This window comes from Syngnathoides biaculeatus, chromosome 2, assembly GCF_019802595.1.
Source record: "Syngnathoides biaculeatus isolate LvHL_M chromosome 2, ASM1980259v1, whole genome shotgun sequence".
Classification (NCBI taxonomy): domain Eukaryota; kingdom Metazoa; phylum Chordata; class Actinopteri; order Syngnathiformes; family Syngnathidae; genus Syngnathoides; species Syngnathoides biaculeatus.
Window position 1 is genome coordinate 9,822,991 of NC_084641.1, and position 20,613 is coordinate 9,843,603.

Here is a 20,613-nt window from a genome sequence, read left to right on the forward strand (position 1 = left end):
CACTGCTTTGTGTGCTACTTTGTCTTGGTAACACACAAAGTCTCAATAAAACCCATAAAGTTAATGATTGTAAGGTGGAACAATGTGACCAAGTTGAGGAAGTGTGAATTCTTTTTCAGCAGAGTATAGACAAGGGTGGGAAAAGTATTGCATACTGTAGCCATAAAGCCACGTAGGAGGCCTGGTTACCTGAGCATTTATTTACATTTTCAAGAGTATTATTTGATGCATTCAGGCGGCAGGGTGTTTGTCTGTCTCTATGTCCCTTGCGATTTGCTGGCAACCACTTCAGGGTGTGCCCTGCTTCCTGCCCGATGACAGCTGGGATATGCTCCAGCACTCCAGTGACCCCCGTGAGGATAAGTGGCTAAGAAAATGGATGGATGGATGGATGGATGGGTGGGTGGATGGATGGATGGATGGACGGAAGGAAGGTTCTAGCACTCCCGTGACCCTGGTGGGGCTCAGCGACACAGGAAATGGATGGATATTTGTAGCATTATTTTAGCGGTTTTTCACGAAATGACAAATTGAAATGTGTTTCTACAATTTCAATTTTACACCTACCTCACCATCCTGAAGACCTGAGTTTGAGTCTGGCCTCCCTGTGTGGAGCTTGCATGTTCTCCTTGGGGCTGCATGGGTTTTGGCCAGGTGCTCCAGTCCTACCACCACCCAGATTCCAAAAACATGCTAAGTAATAATAATAATGATGCATTACACTTATGCAGCACTTTTCTAGACACTTAAAAGTCGCTTTACAATTTTACACATTATTAATGTATTTACTTTACAGTCAGACCTGGTGGTAATTAGATATATTTAACCAAAGCTGTCCATCGACCCTTGTTAGGATAAGAGGCTAAGGAAAAAAAAATGGGTCAGTGGTTAGAGCACTGGTTTGATAAACCAGGGGTTGTGGGTTCGTATCCCACTGGGGCCTCCACTCCCTGAAAAGGGTTGCGTCAGGAAGGGCATCCGGCGTAAAAATTGTGCCAAACAAATTTGTGCGTTCATCTGAGATGACACGCTGTGGCGACCCCGAAAGGAAACTATATATATATATCTGTACTTACTCCTCCATGTGTCATAACAGTATTGTGATTAGGGCTGGGAAAAAAACAAAAACAAAAAACCGGATGACGATGCTAAGACAACTTCAAATACAGAAAAAGGTTGACGTAGAATTTCTGCCAAGAAAGACGTTTGGACCAACAGGACAAATGTTTAACACGGACATTTATTGGAGACGGACGCAGTGTTGGAGCCACTGATAAACTTTCCCAAATATGTCCTGGGAGCGTATGTAAGTGATCTTTACGAGACTATTAAAAATTCCACATAACATGAATTGGGAATAAGATGAACAAGCAGTTACCGTTTTGTAAACCCAAAACCTTTATTGCTAGCGCGCTAATGCTAACTTTGATTGGAAGCTGATTCTGTTGACCCAACTTAGTTTATACCAAGCACTCCACTCCCTGAGAAGGGTTGCGTCAGGAAGGGCATCCAGCGTAAAAATTGTGCCAAACATATATGTGCGTTCATCTGAGATGACACGCTGTGGCGACCCCGAAAGGGACAAGCCGAAAGTAACCTCCTCCTCCTCAGTACCACATATTAGCATTATATAGATAAATATATATACACAGTTTAAGGATAGAAATCCAGTCCTAAAATGCATTTTAGTAATGGATAAAAAAGTATTTTTCTATTTTGTGCAGGGGGGAATTATTTGAGTGCTTAATAAAATAGCTATAGGATTATTGATTTTAAAAACAATTTATTGATCGTAAATTGTCATGTTGTGCCAATGAAGGAAACACTGTGACCTTGTGGTTGGCACAGCTGCCTCAAGTTCCTGAAGTTTGGGGTTTAAGTCTTTGTTTGGCTTTGTTTTGGTTGTTGTTCTTGTGCTTGTGTGGGTTCTCTCCAGATACACCAGCTTCCATACACATTGCAAAACGTGCATGTTGTGTTCCTTGACAACTCAAAGTTGTGTGTATTGGTGTGAGTTGGATTATGGATATTGGTCTGTCTTCCAATTATCTGGTAACCAGTCCAGGGTGTACACTGGCTCTCGCTCACAGTCAACTGGGATAGGCTCCAGTTTATCTGCAACCCGAGTAAGGACAGGTAATCTAGGAAATGGATGTGATGATGAGCATCAGTTACTTTGAAACCCAAATATTCTCTGGATGTTTTGTATATGGATAGATTGAAATAGGCCAAGATTTCTTTTCAGGGATTTTTAGCTCTCTAGCTGATGATCGTTTCTGTTCGTGTTTATTAGAAGCTACCTGAGGGAGCACGTGGTCATTTGGTCATAAAGGACAGTGCGGTTGTTGTGATTTAGGCCCTTTTGGCACCCGCGCTGAGGCATCTTTAAGCACGCCTGCGTGTCACTGGTACCTAATGAGCGTTTTCTTGGTGGCTTGAGGCCAGTTTGTGTGTCAGATACATCCTCTGCCTGGCTTTCATTAGCACGTGCATGCTGTTGAAAATTAATTTCATTAGGGGGCCTATTTGCAAACCCTCCCTCCCCAGCTTGTTTAAAAACCCTCATAGTGCATGATTAGCGTGGCTCTCCCCAACCTGGCAGCGAGTGGCGGCTAGGTCGGCAGGTCACGCAAATGAAAGAGAACAACTTCATTGTGAGATGACTGGCCCATAAATCATCGGCCCTTTTCTATAAATCACGGCAGATGGCAGGGAGCGAGGCGAGGCTCATGGGAGCTGCGTGCGGCCGGGGTGCATGATGGGAGAAGTGTTGGCGAGGGTGGCAGAGGCGCAGGGTCACTTCCAGTCTCTGAACGGGAAAACGTGAAGTGGAGACGCCCAAACAGTTCCTCCCCCATCTCCGCTGCTCGACTTAGGTCCAGCTGATGAGATGCAGGCCCCGCAGGTTTTCGCACCATGCCCATTCAAGGGGCCTCAGCTGTCTGCTTAATATGGAGACAACTTCGTTGACTGTCAGCCCTGAGTCGCACTGACACCTGTCCGCTTGACACTCTGTGTCCACCTGGGACGACGTCTGCTTTCATTATTAATCACCATGACTGTAATACTGTTTCACATGGAGCTAAGTTCTGTTCTAGTGTCCTCGCTCATCTTCATATTGTCTGATCCATCTTGTATGTCTTGATTCCATTGCTCTACTTGTTTACCTTTGAGTGTTTTTGTTTGCCACACTGAAAGTTCCAGTCCAGTACTCTATCTTAATATACTGTATATGTAAGTGACTATAAGTGAAAATAAATCTCCTAAATTTGGGGCACCACAGAGAAGAGTGTCGTTAACAACTCAAATGTCAAATGTGAGTGGTTTAAAAAAATTGTTACTGTGCCTGCAGAATGTTTGAAACCATATCGTGCTGACAAATGGATGCTTCTTTCTGAAGCAAAGCAACATTGTGACATGTTTGAGCCACAAAATTACAGGTATGTACATCTCAATTCATTATTGTTAGTTAGGTAGTTCAGTTAAAAAAGTGAAATTCAAATTATAGAGATGCGCTACAAATACTCAAGAGTGAACAATTAAGGTTTTTTTTTTTATGTACTGTATATGGTGGGTGTAGTCATTACTAGCTAACTAACCAAATACACAATACAGAATAGAGTATACAGTACAGAAAATGTTAGTATTTTTATTTATTTTTTTAGTTATTTAACAACAGAAACAAAACTTTACATATAATATAAAAGAGCAACCAGAAATTGTAAAATGTAAATTATCCATCCATCCATTTTCTTTGCCACTTATCCTCACGAGGGTCACGGGGAGTGCTGGAGCCTATCCCAGCTTTCATCGGGCAGGAGGCAAGGTACACCCTGAACTGGTTGCCAGGGCACATGGAGACAAACAAAAGTCGCACTCACAATCACACCTACAGGAAATTTAGAGTGTCCAATTAATTTGGCATGTTTTTGGGATGTGGGAAGAAACAGGAGTGCCAGGAAAAAACCCACGCAGGCACGGGGAGAACATGCAAACTCCCCACAGGCGGGGCCGGGATTGAACCAGGGTCTTCAGAACTGTGAGGCCAACGCTTTACCAACTGATCCACCGTGCCGCCTCATATAAATTAACGATATATTAAAATAATGGAAAGTAAAAAAAAAAATAGTCATGGCTAAAAATGTGACCTTCACCTCTGCACAACGGTACTCGCAGTTCCTTCCACTACAATGGTTTGTGTCGGGATGATTGTGGGGGGCCAAGAACTGTAGGAGATGTCTAGGGTGGACTGGCCTCTGTCACCAACCTCCCCCCAACAAGCCACGCCTTGGCTGCCATCAATGCAAATGGTTTGATAATTTAATAGCCCAGTCGGAGTGATCTGTCCTTTTTCTTCCAATTTTCATCAGGCGAGGGTTGCGTTCCATCATCAGAAAATAAACACCATCCATCATGCTTGTCATGATTAGCTACTGACAGGCCAAGCTGTGCTGAGCATAAATATTCTGTAATGTGGCAGCCACGGCACCTCGAATGGTTCTGCTCACTTTGTTGGACCAGCCAAGAGAAAGGTTGGTTGAAGTCCTACATCAGAGGAGGACCGCAGCTTTGACTGACTGTTAACTCTAAACACGAGAAGGCTGGAAGGGGTCTCAAGCACGCCCACCACTCCTAATTACAAGGAAAAACTGTGTTCCGCACAGAGAACAGCATGTCTGTGAGTGCAAAGGAAGAGGTAAAATAATCCAACTTGGAGAAACATCAGCCTTGCATCAGGTGCTGAATCTTTGATGCTCCTGTGATCTCGATGTTCTTGTCACAAGGCTAAACAAGAATATAATAGTGTTTCAACAAGACTCTTAACATGATTTTATAACTCCCCGGTGTTGACTAAGTTCATTGTGTGAAACAGGTTTGTCTCGTTTTAGTGTTAGGACCCAGAATGGGACCCAGGTCAGATTTTATTGAGTTGCCAATAGAGTAAAATGCTCTAAGCGATTTTATTGATCATCACGCAGGTACGCAGTTCCTTGGTAAAGGGTATGTTGTAAATCAATTCATGCCCATTATGTTCTTCATTAATAATGTATACACTGATGCCTTGAGACACAAGTAACTCTATGTAAGTTTTCGAGATACAAGGCGTCATATTTTTTACATATTTTTTGCCTTGACTTGTAAGTGCAAACCTGCGCCATATTTCTCTTGAAATGCATTTCCCAAAGTGCTATTGACCAGAAACTTTTACCAGATGTTGGAAACAACCCAAGTCACCCATAAATATGAAGAAAGTTGAACAAATGAGCTCAGAAATTAAACATGTGAAATGACACAAGGAAAAAGTCCTAAACACGAACAAATGGATGTACAAAAAGTCACAGAGAGCCAGGACAACACCCAAAATCTATCAATCATCAAACAGCAATCCATCCCCTTGTCAGTGCAAATGGATATCAATTGGATCAGTCTTAATCTACGGCATGCAAAAAGGTTTCATTGCCAACGTGTAGTCAAGACACATTTCATGATGGGTAAGCACAAAGAGCTGTCTCAACACCATCGCAAACTAACCATCCATTTTCTTAGCCACTTACACTTTTTCCCTCTTTCATTTCACATTATTACACAGAAGTTGATTTCTGAGCTTTTTTGTTCTACTTTTTTACATATATGGATTACTTTGGGGCGGCACAGTGGAGAAGCTGTAGAGTGTTGGCCTCACAGTTCTGAAGACCGGGGTTCAAATCCCAGTGCCCAGAGATAACCCACGCAGACACGGGGAGAACATGCAACCTTGACGGAGGCAAGGCTGGGATTGAACCCGGGTTCTCAGAACTGTAAGGCCAACACTTTCCAGCTGGGGTAATACTGTATGTCCAATCTGAGTAGGCACTTATGACAATTAAACATAGAAGGCATTTGATGTATGGATATGGCGACATTTCCTGCATTGCATCGCATGTACAGATGTGGAGTACTATATATACCGGTACCCTTGTCGATCAATCCCAAGGAAGGCAGACAGGAAAGAGCAGCACAACTTAGACCAAAGATTTTTTTTATTCTTTTTTATAGTCATTATTATGTTTTTATAAAGTACAATATTATGGTGTGCTCTTTTTCCTCAATAAAATATATATCAAGTCATGTTAATGCGAGAGGGTGATTTAAGACGTGAGTGTTTGGAGTTAAGACCGTGGCCACGGAAGAAATTAAACTCGTCTTTTTAAAATTGTGTCCTGAGCTAAAAGCCCTGGTATGCACATTCCAACCGTCCTCAAACATTTTGAATTGTACCAAGGTGTAGATTGGCTGTCGCTCTCATCAGAATACAGCACCTGTCATACACAGGACACCTTTGCAGCACCTGCCATTCTCAGGAAACCTTTGCAGGTTTGAAACCTCCAGAAGGTGGACTGGCTGATAAGGATGAGAGGCCACAGCCGTGGGAGGTTTTAATGAGGACCTCCATCTTCTGAGCCCCGTGAGAAGAGACCTGAGGGTGGTAAGCGAAGAGGTGGCGGCACTCACCTCCCTCAGCTGCTGCTGAGAACATGCGGCTCCAAGTCTGAGGGGCACTCAAACTCCTACACTTTGTGGAGGGACACAGATTTGGTCTCCAGCTCTGCTGAAAAAAATTGGATGCTGACACAGTCTGATGTCAAACTATCCAACACCAATGCCACCATACCTGACCTCAGTCTCACATCGACCCAGGTGATTCGTTGTGTCATTTTTATCAACTTGTTAGTGTGCTAATTCGTTCTAATGTTAAACAGCAGAGGTCTAATAGATTTTAAAGTCACAGGTTTGATTCCTGTTTCAGTATGCAGTTGTTTGCATTTGTTCATCTTCAGGAGTTGAAACATTGCTGTTTGCCTGTTTTCTCTGTGATGAGCCACTAATACGACAAAGTTGGCCAAACATATGGCATGGAGTTGTAAAGCAGATGTTATTTTGCATAGCGACACCTCATGAATATGTATGTGGTCTTAGCTCATGACACTAAGGTCCCAGCACTCCACACCCATAGCTTCTTTCCTCCACATCTGAGTTCAGAAGTGCTGCTGTTTGTTAAACTCTCTTAGTTGTCATGTGGTGATGCTGAAAGTATACAGGTCCTTAAAGAGCCATAGGGGTGTTTTTATCCTTTCAGACTTATCCGCACTGACCCCTGTTTCATAGAATGAACATTATTCCGAGGTCCTTCGTTAATATTGAGTGGGTGCTGACATGGGGAGGTGGCCCTCTTGCAATGAGAGCGGCTTCAATAATGCATGTGTCCCTTAGGGCCACCATGCAAAAAGTGCAAGGTGATTTGGATAATCACTGACAGACGTCATTTAAACACTCTTATTTTATCAGACTCTGACCTGGTTACAATCATCTGCCTCACATTTTAGTGTCTGATTCACACGTCACTGATAGAACTTCCATCCAGAACTGTTATCTGATGCACTCATCAACTGAGCAAGTGAAATGGATCAGTAACTGAACCCGTGAGGTCATTTCCATATTCCCCTAATAGAAATGAATGAGACATCTGGGTGTGCCGAACACTATCCATCATCTGGACTGACACGGGTGGCTGGAGCGCAGTGCCGCCATCCAGCCTTGTTAGCCTAACAAATTCATAATTTGGTCATGATTGCGAGCTGGGTGACACGTACTGGTGTTATCCTGAGGTAATCAGAATCTCCTTCATGTTGGAATGCCTCTACTGGATTTCCTGGGACTGCCTCATTCTAGTCAACATGGAACAATTGGAAGTAAAAAAAAAAAAAAAAAAGCCTGTTAATGTTCTAAACTATACAGGCACTGCGTAGAGCACTGAACCTCCCCCAACGATGAACATACCGATGGGATCAGCATCAATCTCCACACCTTAATACCCACCACCTGCATATACAGTAGTATCTGAGGAATTAGGATGATTTATCACTGTATCACTATTGATTTCTGTCGATCTCTCCATTCTTCCGTCACTCGTGAACAAGAAGACTCTGAGATACTTGAAGTTTTTTTCATGGGGCTGGTTCTCTTCCTTGACCCGGAGCAGGCATAACACCCTTTTTCCAAGTAAGGGACGTTGGCTCAGATTTGGAGATGATTATTTTCATCCCTGCCGCTTCACACTGCCGTGAACTGGTTCAGTGAGACTTGAAGATTACAGCTTGATAGAGCCAATTGATCCACACGATCAGTGTCTGTATTGGTCTGTTGTGGCAAGAATGAGCTGAGATGAATGCCAAGGCTCTCGATTTACCGGTTGAGCAACATTCCCATTTTCACCTATGGTCGAGGTATGGGTCATGACAGAAAGAACAGGATCGCAGATACAAGCGCCCAAAATTAGTTTCCTCCGCAGGATGTCCGGGAAATGCTTGGTCATTTGGGAGAGGCTCAGACTCGAGGCGCCGCTCTCCCACATCAAGAGGAGTCAGATCAGGTGGCGCGGGCATCTGTTTAGGATGCTAACTATTGAGGTTTTCTGGGCATCTCTCACTAGGTGGTGGTCCCAGGAATGACCAAGTACACACTTGAGAACACCCTATCCCTCCCAAACCGCCACTAAAGCTGCAGCCCCTGTGACTGGACTCAGGATATGTGGAACAAAATGGATGCTCAATTGAGTCTTCTCTAGTCACACAGAAAATTCAAACGCGGATCTTGTAATATCAAAAAAAGTCTCGCCCGCCTTCTGTGCACTGCTCCTTGCCCATACCCCTGTCTGATGCCTCACGTCAGTTAAGCTGCTGCTCCTGGAAGAACATAAGTCAAAGGGCTGATCCATGTCCTAGATTTTTTTTTAATCTTCAGATATTGTCTGTTACTGACCCTGCACATGAAGATCAAAAATCCGCAACTCATTGTTTTGATGGTATTGTGTGCTCTGATAATGTCAGCACAACAATCAGATGCAAATTATTTTCATCCGCTGATCTAGACTCTAGTCCTCTAATATAGAAATACTGTATGATCAAACAAAAATGAAGAATAAATAGAAAGAAGAGAAACACACACCCTTAATTGAGAGGAGGGAGTGGTTGTGGTCCTGGGGAAAAAAAAAATTCAAACAGAAAAATTCCATCTCCCCCCCCCCCAATAACATTGTATGGGGGGGACTTAGACTACTGAGCAAGCCAGCAATAACTTCTCAAATTAATCTAAAGGCTAGTGATAATATATTTGTCAGACAAGCATAACCTCTATGATTTTTATTTACTATCACTACTTTGTTCCTCATTCAGGCCACTTCTTGATTTGCTATTTTCTGTTTTGGGACAAATTCACTCTTAACACAACTCGGACTACAGGTTAATTTTGGGATAATTTTATAAAATTTAAATACTGTTGCGTTTGTCGTCCTTAGTTGAGGAGGGGCAAAAACGGCACAAAAACAGCCTGATAGCATCCTAAGCGGAAGCTTATATGGCTTCGAACTTTCTCTATTACTGATGCCAAACTACGGGACAACCTCTCAGTGCACATTAGATAACACCTTCACGATCCATTTTTCAAACTAGCCTTAAAACCCATTTTTCTCCTTTGAACGTAAACTCCGCATGAGATGCAAAACTTGTTTTAGTGTCCTCTTTGTTTTTGTTTAAAATTTATAGTTTTAGTCTTTCTGATTTGTCCAATGTTAGCTGGGATAGGGTCCGGCAATCCTGTGACCCTTGTTTTGTGAGGTTAAGCGGCTTGGACGATGGAGATGGACTAAATCATGTTCATTTGTCTTATGTTCAATTTGCATTTATTTACAGCACTTTAAGCTGTGGTTGTTTTTAAAAAGCTCTGTAAATAAATGTCAATGAATTGAGATTTAAGTTAACTGGATCTACATTTTTCTTGATTCGTGCCTCCCTCCTCAACATATATCCAATGGAAATCATTTTATGTGTGGTGTTCATTAAGAGTCCCATTAGTATCCTGAGAAACAGTAAGCAGGCTGGCTCTGTGCCCATCTTGAGTTTCCACTTGCCGAAGATTCTGATTGAAATTCCTTTAATGCGGCCCATGAAGCAAAGCACACTTTTGTCAGCTGTTAAATTATTCGGGTCTGAATCGTGCCATGGACCTTCAGGAGCAGGTTGAATTTTTTGAATATTTATTTTAGCATAATTAGCATTTCCTGAATGTTCTGAGGAATAGGAAAGTGTTGCGCTTTAGACCAGGCAGCGACGAGTTGTTCTTCACAAGTAAGTTCTGTCATCAATTAACGAGCCCGCCATTAGTGAGATCTTAGTGCGTCGCCACCTCTGCTTGGACATGAGCCCGCGGCTATTTTCCCTCCTACTTCCCATTTCTGAGAGAAGAAGGAAGTTGAGATCAAACGTGTCCATGGCTGAGTTCCCTGACAGACTCCGATCATTTGTTCTTGCTGCGGGCACTGAGCGCCGCCTCCCCAGAAGTACTCAGCCGCTTTGTTGTACGTGTTTGAGCAGGGTGTCCTCTGGGCTGCGCTGTCATAGCTCATATTCAAGTACAGCCCAGCTAACCGTTTCCCCCTGTTATTGTGCTTTTTCATCACTTTCCCAGCCACAATTGACATGATGTCTGTCTCGTGTTAGGGAGGTAAGAGGAGATTAAAAAAAACTGTTTCAAAACTGCTTTGAAAGAGGTCGTGGGGACCAGCAACAAGGACGTTGTGAGTTAGAATAGGGCAAATGTTATTTCTGGACACTCAGCAGAATCTCCTCATTCCATTTCAAATCCTGGCAGGGATCCAGTTTTTTAGCTTCTTTTTAGAGTGCACGATGCCTACTCCATTTACCACACAGCAGCCCATATTGACAGGGTCAAAATGGAATTGTTGAATTTTTTGCTGATTTATTACAAAGGAAAAACTGAAAGATCACACAACCACAAGTATTCAGACCCTTTGCTGTGATGTATATTTGACTCAGGTGCTGTCCATTTCTTCTGATCATTCTTGAGATGGTTCTACACCTTCATTGGAGTACCCCTTTGTTTGATTATACTGATTGGACTTGATTAGAAAAACCGCACACCTGCCTATATAGGACCTGACAACTCTTCGTGCATGTCAAAGCAAATGAGAATCATGAGGTCAAGGGAACTGCCCGAAGGGCTCAGAGACAGAATTGTGGCAAGGCACAGATCTGGACAAGGTTAAAAAAAACTGCAGCTTTTAAGGTTCCCAAGAGCACAGTGACCTCCTTAATCATTAAATGGAAGACATTTGGGACAACCACAACCCTTCCTAGGGCTGGCCATCTGGACAAACTGAGCAATTGGGGGAGAAGACCCTTGGTGAAAGAGGTAAAGAACCCAAAGATCACTTTGGACAAGTTACAGAGATGCAGACAGGAAATGGGCAAAAGTTTGAAATAGTGAACCATCACTGCAGTTCTCTACCAATCGGGCCTTTGTGGCAGAGTGTTCTGACGGAAGCTTCTCCTCAGTGCGAGACACACAAAAGCCCATATGGAGAGTACACCTAAAATGTCTCCACTAAATGAGGAACCAAAGACAAAGCGGCGAGACCCAAAACAAATCAACAACCAACCTGAACAGCGATGGCAGTTGTTCCTTTCTACCTCTCCAAGGCTGCAGAATATTACAGATTATTTTAAAGACCTTATTTGATGGGAGAAAACGAAGGGTTCAGGCGCATCGAGGATGAGATGGAGCCTCACAATCCCATTTCAGTTTGCGAAAATCTCACCAAGGTTTGTCTTCCCAGGCTGGACGCTCAGACAATGGCAAATGTCAAAGCCTACCTGGCCAGCGTGGAGAAAGTTGCCCTGATTCTCATGAACTGAAGCTTACGTCACATCACACCCCATTTCATCCCCATTGAATGGGATCTTATGAATTACAAACCAGGGACATGCCAAAAAGCCACAGTGAACACAACCTGGCAGAAATACTGTAATGCGCCCTCGAGCGGGCAATAACCGCAAAAGATCCAGTATTTATCACTGAAAATGTGTCAACAAAACCTGAGGTGGCACCAAACACACTTAATGTAAAATGTTACAGGCTACTACAACTTCCAGAGCACAATCTAATGATGGATGTGGTTACCAGGTTTGTGCGTGTTTACTTTTATACTCTATATGTTTTTTTTTCCCAAGGGTTCCATATAGTATGATATTTTTCATCAAAAAGAATGACATGAATTAGATAAATGACATTTACTAGTACAAGTGATTATGAACATTTTTGAAATAAAAATGAAGGTTCCTCTATTTGCACAAGAAAATACATAAAGCAATACAATCAACATGTAAACAAAGCAAATTTATAACAAAAACAACACAAATAATAGTGTGCACTGTTTAAATTGAAGGAAGCCAATTTTCTCACCACAACCTTGGATTCATTATTTCCAGTGTTTTTAAGCTGTATACTCTGTCTAGTCAGTCATATAGTGTGGCATCGACGCTTTCAGTTTTCAGTTCAATTAAATCAATACACATCAACGGAAGAGTCACATAATCTCACAAAATCAGGCTGTTTGCTTTGAAATCTTTCAGAAAATGATGTGTATCAAATCACATCATTGCCCAAATATCATGATATATACATATCGTGAACGGAATATTGCGTTTCATATCATGAAATTAGTGTATTGCTGCAGCCTTAGTATTTGGTTGTCAGAACATCTCCATCAAAGATGACATCAGCAGTGTTTCTTACTATTGTATTTCTTAGAAATTGAACAATTTTTGCATACGGTCAGGCCAGATCAATTTTGGTTTTCATGTGGTTGAAGAAACAGAAAATAAACAGAGGATGATGAGGGTTGGCGTATTGGTAGCTCAGGTGCATTTCAGAGTAGAAGAAAAGTTATGTTCGCATGATCACCTGTGTATGAGCCAGGCACTTGCAAAACCATTGAAAAAGTTCTATTTACATGCTACTTACATATATGGCTTGTCAAAAAATAAATTATAGTATACAAGAACACAGCAGATTGCAGAACCAGCAATAGTACAATATTTACATGACTGAAAAACTATAATGGCCACCAAGACACAAGGTTAACACATCAGCTTGAGGAATTTCTCGACAAAGGATACCAGGTAGTACAGAGGGTGACGTAAGCGAGTTCTAGAGTAGACTTAGACAGACCGGAGTGGTCCTCATTGTTCAGTATGTGGTCAATCGTGTCCATCTTTTCCTCACTCCAGTACTCCTTATCTATGATAAGTATGGAAAGGAGCCTTCCTTTGATTGCAGGGGTGAGCTGTTTTTCCATTATTTGGATCTGGCAACTGTAGGACAAAGCATTTCACTGGGGATGTTGTAACTTCATTGTTTACAAAACCGGGAAGAATCTAAAGGTGGCTGTCTTAATACTTTAGGTTGTACTGTTGGTACGGGCAGATCTGGTTTTTGCAAAGTATTACGTGAGAAGATTGTACAATTCCATCCTTCAAGTTTAACTCACAGTTACTGAGGTGGTGGATGAACACTGTGTCTGAGTCTTGGCAAGCAGCCTCTTATGTTTCCTGTCCTCTTACACCTGTGGATATGTGTTGCCCTCATTGTCATAGTGACAGAGGAGTTGTTTGTATGTCGGTGTTTGGTGGAGCCTAGCATCTGATGACATGCACCCTTGGGGAGAATGGGGAACACTTTCCTAGTCTGCTTCAGGAAGAGTGTTCTCTCCACTGAGAATATTAATGTTATTGTTTTGCGCCGGTTGTGGCTGAGCAAGAGAATCCCCAACGCCTCTCTGGAGTAGAATTTGCAGGAATCCTTAAATGAGGCTGAGGGAGCTTCAAGTTGATTTTCCAGATGTATAGCAAAAGTGTAGTTGTAGTTCCAGTGGTTGTAGCATAATTTGCACAGTTAGTCATGTGGGCTGGTGGTCAAGCTACATGGATTGGCCTGCCTGGACCACAGTGAGATCAGCTGAAATGGGCTTGCAGGAGACACGGTATGAAGTTTGATTGGTGCAGCATGGAGGAGAGTTGGTTGAGGAGCAGAGGCTGAGGGTGTCAAGTGATGTCAACCTGCTGGAAGTGCTTTAATAGCACTTTAAGAGACTTTCCAGTAGACCCAGGACCACTTCCCACACTACAAATGAGAGAAAAAAAAGTGCAGTTTAATAAGTCAGTTTCTGAAGGAGTGGTGTCATCAACTCAAAACATCGATCCACTCACCACCTGCTGGGATCTGTGGCAGCTGGAGGTTTTGGGTTGGCATTCCACTGACAGAAGTCCCTCAGATTCTTCTTCTTGAGATACTCGAGATTTGGCTAAGAGGTGACCTGCTTCTGGATGATGAAACCAGCTTCTGCTGCTGCATCTCTGCCACTGAAATCGTTATTACCCAAAGACTCCACAGTGTGCTAAGGTCCCCCAGGCTTCCACCACTCAACCCTGCCATTTCTACTCGGCTGTCATTGTTGGTGGCCCCACCAAGTGGTGATAGTTCCCCGTAGCATGATGGCCCACTGCTAGTGCTGGGCTGCTGCATCTACAATTGAACAAATACAGATAGATTGTCAACATTTATCCAGGTTGCAAACAGAGGAAGGCACAGTGATCCAGGGTGGTGATGAGTCATTGTCGAGCTCAATGATGACAGGCCTATAAGCTACTCTAACGCTATGCTTCCATCAGCAGCTATAACATGGCCCTGAGCGCAGCCAGTCTTTTATCCTCGCCCAGCGTAATTGTAAATAATGAGTGTTTTCTTAGGACCGGGCAGAAGAGGTGGGGGTTCTTCACAGATTATAGCCTGTCTTAGTCTGTCTGTGAATAGGAAATGGGCAGGATGAAAGCAGGCTTGAGCCTGAGCCAGAGCAGTGGGCCAATCATCACAAGAAGCGACCGTGTTTTCTTCTGCTCAATCTTAGCACTGCTTCTCTTCAATGTTAAGAAACATTAAAGCCCCGAGCTCTCTTTTTCTTTTTTTATGCCATATGTGTTTTATGGACTTTAAAAGGGCCTCTAATACTTCACCTTAATTGAAGTGTTTGTTCTTTCAAATTAAACACCGTCTGTGTCGTTGCCTTTTCTAGAGGCCAGTACCAGCATCTTTGTGAACCCTCAGTTGCCTCTGTGGCTCTAATGTATTCAGTGCTAAAAAGCTGTCTTGATCACAGCTTGATGGTTGACTCTGTTTGTAGAGAGCAGCAAAACCAATTCCCACTGTGTGAATATTAATCCTGCAGTGGCTTTTATCATGTTCAGACTGTGTGACGGCTCTCCACTGTAGGTTTCAACTGTAGCCTGACATTCCGGCTGCTGTGGATGTGTAGTATTCTAATACAGCTAATGATTACATGTTCCTTCAATATTAATTAGAGGCAAGCCACAAAGAGGCTCTTCTCCCTTCAGCACAGATTTAAAGCAGGCCAGCAAACTCTGCTAGTGTACATTAAAATCTCACTTGATGGTAAAATATGGGAGCAGTGTAGTCAGCAAGATGGTGTAAAATGGGAAATGATGGGTTGAAATGGTAAACGCCAAAACCAAGCTCACCTTAAAGTCTGCCCGTAAGGAAAGAGAGATGCATGGAGAAGATTAGAATAAAGTAGCACGCTGTGGCAGAACCAAGCAAAGATTGCATAAATTGTCATGCACAGCTCTTACAAAAGATTGCGTGTGCCTGAGACCACAACCAATTGTACAGTTTAGTACATTTTAGTCAAGCTACTCCTAGAGCACTATCGCATTTCCTTGCAAAAAAAAAAATTTCTAGGGCTATAATGTTCAATCATGCTTCGGGCAAAAATGAGCGCCTTACCACAGAATTTTCTGTCTTGATGGATTTGACACTCGTGTAGCCCTCTACTCCTGTGTGGGAGGTTCTGTCCGCAATCTTCTCGTGAAGTATCTCTCTGTTAAGGGTCTGATTGTCACTGTTGTCCTGAGGTGGCAGCCTGGGCATCCGTTCGCAGCGCTGCCTCTTGGTGACATGGGCCTCTGGCCCGTGGACTGTTTTCACATGTTTTCTCAGTGAGCTGGGATCCGTGTAACGCTTGGTACAGCCAGGGATCTTGCATATGTATGGTTTCTGTCAAAACATGTAGTGTAACAGTTACGTCTGCTTTATTCAAATATGATTCCTGATAATTAGTAAAAATCAGCCAGTAACAGTAACAGACAACATTCAGCCCAGACATACTGTTGTGATAACACCACTCAGGGCTCAGGAGCCCCCAGAGAGCTTTTGCTGAGCAAGAAGGGCAGGGAGTGTGAGCTTTCCTAATTCAGGTTTTCCAAACTTTTTCCTCTCACGGCCACATGCGTGTTTGAATGATTTTGATATCATCCAATACAGCCGACTTTTCAGTCACAAGTCCAAAATACATGTTTGGTGCAAAAACAACACTGCCCATCATAAAAAAACATCTACAGTGTAGCATGGTGCTGGCACCATCATGCATTGGGGCATGAAAAAATATGAAAAGCCTAACTCGAAATCCCGACATTTATTTGGGATGAATGAGAGCCATTTTAACTGGTGGAAGGTGTCATGCTCATTCCCTTTTAACATCAGTATGAATGTGTGTTCATTTTAAACAAAAACCACATCCCAGTTACAACAGGGTCAACCACATTTTTAATTCATTTTTAATTCCTCTCTCAAAAAAGATTACTCATAAAATTCAGTTGCTTTGGACATTATATTTCACAACAAAGGTGGGAAAAGTTTAAATGATATAGCGTTGTCTCGTTTTTATGTCACAAAAGCCTGGCATTTGAACAGATTTTACAACTACTGCATTAAAAAAATCATTGCGAAATAATAAATCAGAAAGCCAAAACAACTTTTGCTTCTGAAATGGAGTCAAATTTGTTTAATTTTTATAAAAAGAACTTTTGTATTTTAGCTCCATATCTGAGCTCTGTATAAAACCAATAAATTTGTATTTAGTAGTCATCCGAATGCATTGTGGGGGAAGAAATGTCATGAGCGTGAAGGTAAAGGTTCTTTTTACCTCATTGGAATGAGTCCGGTTCTGGTGTTTGGCTCGGTCTGAGGCATTGGAAAAAGCCTTGTTGCATCCCTCATGTTCGCACACGTAGGGTTTCTCGCCGGTGTGAGAGCGCAGATGCGTTTTGAGGTTTTCTAGACGGGAATAGGCCTTAGAGCAGCCCTCAAACTATATCCGACAGACGAGACAAAAACAAGACGTCAGGACTGTTCTTTTGGAAAACTCCACACTAGTAACCAGTGTTTAAAGAGTGTCCATCCTCCCGTGGGGTCGCGGGCCAAATTTTTGGGCCATCTGTTACCCACCGTGCACTTGTGGGGTTTCTCTCCTGTGTGTCGGCGCATGTGAACCACCAGCATGTACTGAGCTTTGAAAGGCTTCTGGTCCCGAGAACACTCGTCCCAGCGACACACAAACTCTTTCTTTTCCCCGTGGATGTGGTCATTATTGATGTGCTGTGGCACACGTACACACGCACACACACACAACTGACTGTTACCCACAGAGACAAAGAGCATCATCATCATCTCAGTAGAAATTCATCTTGTTGCAGTTTATCATGAAAATAGAACAATGAAGATTGAAATCATCAATCCATTCATTATCTATATCACATATTCCTTTTCTAGTAACAGAGAGCTGCGGCATATCCCAGATGACTTGGAGTATTTTCTGGACTGGTAAGAAAGAGCTATTAAAGTCTTGTTTTTGTTTCTATTTGATGAAGTATCCTTGCTTTTGCTTTTATTTCCTAAAAATTTTGGTCTTTCTTCTTCCCCTACAGTATGTTTCTGAAAAAAAAAATAATGTGAAACTCGAGCTTATCTTTTACAATCAACATGGTGTGGTGAAAAGAAACACCGTAACGATGAGGCACCGTCAGGAACATATTCATGACTGAAATGCTGTCATACGCAGGACTTACCCCATCATATGAATAGGACAGAATTATGTCCCTGGAGTGTACTAAATGAAAGTCAGAGGGCCCCTCACTTAAAAAATACATTCTAAGCATGAATTTAATGAATTATTGTAGTCAAACATTTTGGCAGTGGGGGGGAAGTAACCAAGTATTGGATTATTGAACGAAAGTAGTTTTTTTTAAGTATCTGTAATTTACTTGATTTTGTTTTTCTGACAGCAGGACAATGGATAGCGGGTTAGGGCATCTGCCACACAGTTCTGAGGTCTGTTGTTCAAATCCCAGCACTGCCTGTGTGGAGTTTGCATGTTCTCCCCATTTCTGTGTGGGTTTTCTTTGGGCACGCCGGTTTCCTCCTACATCCCAAAAACATGCATTAATTGAAGACCCCAAATTACCCCGAGATCTGAATGTGAGTAAAAATGGTTGTTTCTATGTGCCGTGCGATTGGCTGGCAACCAGTTCAGCGTGTACCCTGCCTCCTGCCGAAAGAGAGCTGGGTTTGGCTTCAGCACTCCTGTGACCCTTGTGAACCTCAGAAAATGGACAGATGTTTAAATCTGTTGTATATATTTGAAATTTTAGTAAAAAAGGGGCGGATGGATGGATTAAGGGATGGATACTTTTCTCTCAAACTTTGAAAATGTAAAATATATTTGAGTCTTTAGTTGTATATTAAAACTGACTCTAGTACAGGAGTTGAATGAGTGCTTCCACTTTTATCAGAATCTATACTTCTACGTAAATACGGATTGCGATAACTGCTGCAATCAGGACTTCTTATAAAGGTGTCCTGAGCTTGTCTTCGTTGATGTTAGAAGCTTTGAGCCCTGGATGCCATGTCTTGAGCGTTACCTGCACAAGCTGGTCTTGTGTTTCGTGCTCAGTGCTGCACCCCTCCCAGTGGCAGTTGGACTCATATATGGCCTCCTGCTGCGCTTTGCGCTCGTCACTGTCCACGTTCACCTTCGGCTCCAGTGAGGCCCCTTGTTGATTCTGTGGCTAGCAACACATCCCTTTTGGTCATTTGTGGCCAAACAACAAAATATGTTTACTACCTTTAGTTCTTTTCGTCAGCAACTAAAACAATTTCAGATATTTTATTTTTTTAAATATACATTGAAATAAATATCCCTCTTTGTGCAGAAAACAGGTTTGGAAAACTTTGGTCAGTCTGGATCTTCATTGAAATGTTGACTCGACGAGCTTGCACGTGCAATCGTGCATGTGAACATGCTGACTGCAGCGTGTTTGTGTCTGGCCCAAGACCGCCATCTTCATCAATTGTGCTAACCCCAAGACGCCTGCGCACGGTGCCGCGCTCATGCATCACACACAAACTTGCCATGCCGTCCACGAGGAGGCAGGAATTTGTCACTGAACCAGGGGAAGAAAAAAAAAAAACCTCATATGACGGCTAAACCACTGGCCAATATTTCATGAAAATTAAGTACACTGGCACAGTTTACATTATCCCAGGAGAGGGGGGTTGTTGGGGGGGGGGGGTGTAATGAGGGTGCAGGGAGACATAAAGCTCTTATGGTTAGACTATCTAAATCTGAAATGTTTCACAAGGAGGTCATAGGTGTTGTGCTGTATATGGACTCACAATTAAACTTGGTGCCTTGGATTCAGGTTTAACCTTTGACTTCTTGGTTTTGACAGGTTCTACTGTGCTGCTGATGACTGATTCGGCGCAGGCATTCTGAAGAGAACAACACATTTGAGGCTAGTCAATATTAAAATGTCTGAAATAAGTTAGTTGTCACTGTTTAAATAAAAAAAATTTTTACACTTTAAATCATCTCAATATTAAGAATCGTTTATACTAACCATATGTTGTCTGTAACAAACATGCCACCCAATTAATTCTGTCTCTCATTGATTATTGTAATGTCATTTGTTCATCTTATACAGTCCCACTTAATACTCCTTAAAATTAAATCCTCCAAATTTGTCCTTTTCTCTCACATTACTATTCAATGTATAATACACTTGAATGAAAATCCTTGAATGTTAGTGATGATAATGATAATCCATACATGAATGCATTTAATTTACCAAGTGGTATCTTATTCAGTTCACATCAAACTATGAAACTAGGCACTCTGTCCAATATTAAAGTGAAAGCTAGGTTTTCCTGAAGAACACATCACAAAAAGCCAGACTAAATCTGAATCATTTAAAAATTGAAGCTATATATTTCCCGGTGAAGCTAATGAAAATCCAAATAATCTCTTTCAGATACCTAAAAATATAATCAAAACTAAGTTTAGTATAGAATAACAATATTTTAATGTAAAGTAAATGAGAAGCTTGGTCATCCAGGAGGGGCTCAGAGCCGTCCACATTGAAGAGACCCAGATGAGTTAATTTGTTGTTGTGAGGTGCCACCAGGTAGGACCCAGGAAATACTAAGCAGACTATGCCTCATTGGTGGTCCTGGCTGGCATGGAACACCTCAGGAACCTCCTGGGATAGCTGGACAAATTAGCTGGGGAGAGGGAAGTCTGGGCCTCCCTGCTTAAGGTATCACCCCCCCCCCCTGATCTGGCTCTGATTAAATCAAAGAAAAAGATGGATGGATTAACATACAGAAAAATATTACATGCATGTAAATAGGTAATAAAATGGATAAATGAACATAAAACATTGTTTTACCATTATTGATGACTTGCTGGCATTAAAAGGTGACAAAGAGGGGACCGACTATTTTTGAAACATCCCCCATTTATGTACCATGGTACAACTACGTTCTTGAATTATGTGATGTTTTCTTGTCTTCTTGGTACTTTCTTTGGCC

The 20,613-nt window shown here is 42.3% G+C and overlaps 1 protein-coding gene and 1 long non-coding RNA gene across 4 annotated transcripts in view; one reads left to right on the plus strand and one right to left on the minus strand.

Annotated features, from left to right (window-relative positions):
- Window positions 1-1,166: 1,166 nt before the first annotated feature.
- Window positions 1,167-19,614, plus strand: LOC133507337 (uncharacterized). The gene is made up of 4 exons (XR_009796806.1): window positions 1,167-1,306; window positions 3,353-3,440; window positions 17,518-17,568; window positions 19,476-19,614. It is a non-coding gene; the product is annotated as an uncharacterized LOC133507337 (long non-coding RNA).
- The window catches only part of LOC133507328 (zinc finger protein GLI2-like), a 38,341-nt gene continuing 29,865 nt past the window's right edge, over window positions 12,138-20,613 (minus strand). Inside the window, exons 7-13 of one of the 3 annotated variants that reach the window (XM_061832274.1) lie at window positions 19,420-19,515; window positions 18,666-18,806; window positions 17,194-17,343; window positions 16,892-17,056; window positions 15,694-15,963; window positions 14,103-14,418; window positions 12,138-14,016 (exon numbers count right to left, since the gene is read on the minus strand). In XM_061832274.1, the coding sequence (XP_061688258.1) occupies window positions 14,164-14,418; window positions 15,694-15,963; window positions 16,892-17,056; window positions 17,194-17,343; window positions 18,666-18,806; window positions 19,420-19,515 (1,077 nt within the window). In that variant the 3' untranslated portion in view covers window positions 12,138-14,016; window positions 14,103-14,163. Of the gene's footprint in view, window positions 14,017-14,102; window positions 14,419-15,693; window positions 15,964-16,891; window positions 17,057-17,193; window positions 17,344-18,665; window positions 18,813-19,419; window positions 19,516-20,613 lie in introns of all 3 variants that reach the window. The other 2 variants (XM_061832264.1, XM_061832258.1) reach the window with 2 other exon arrangements.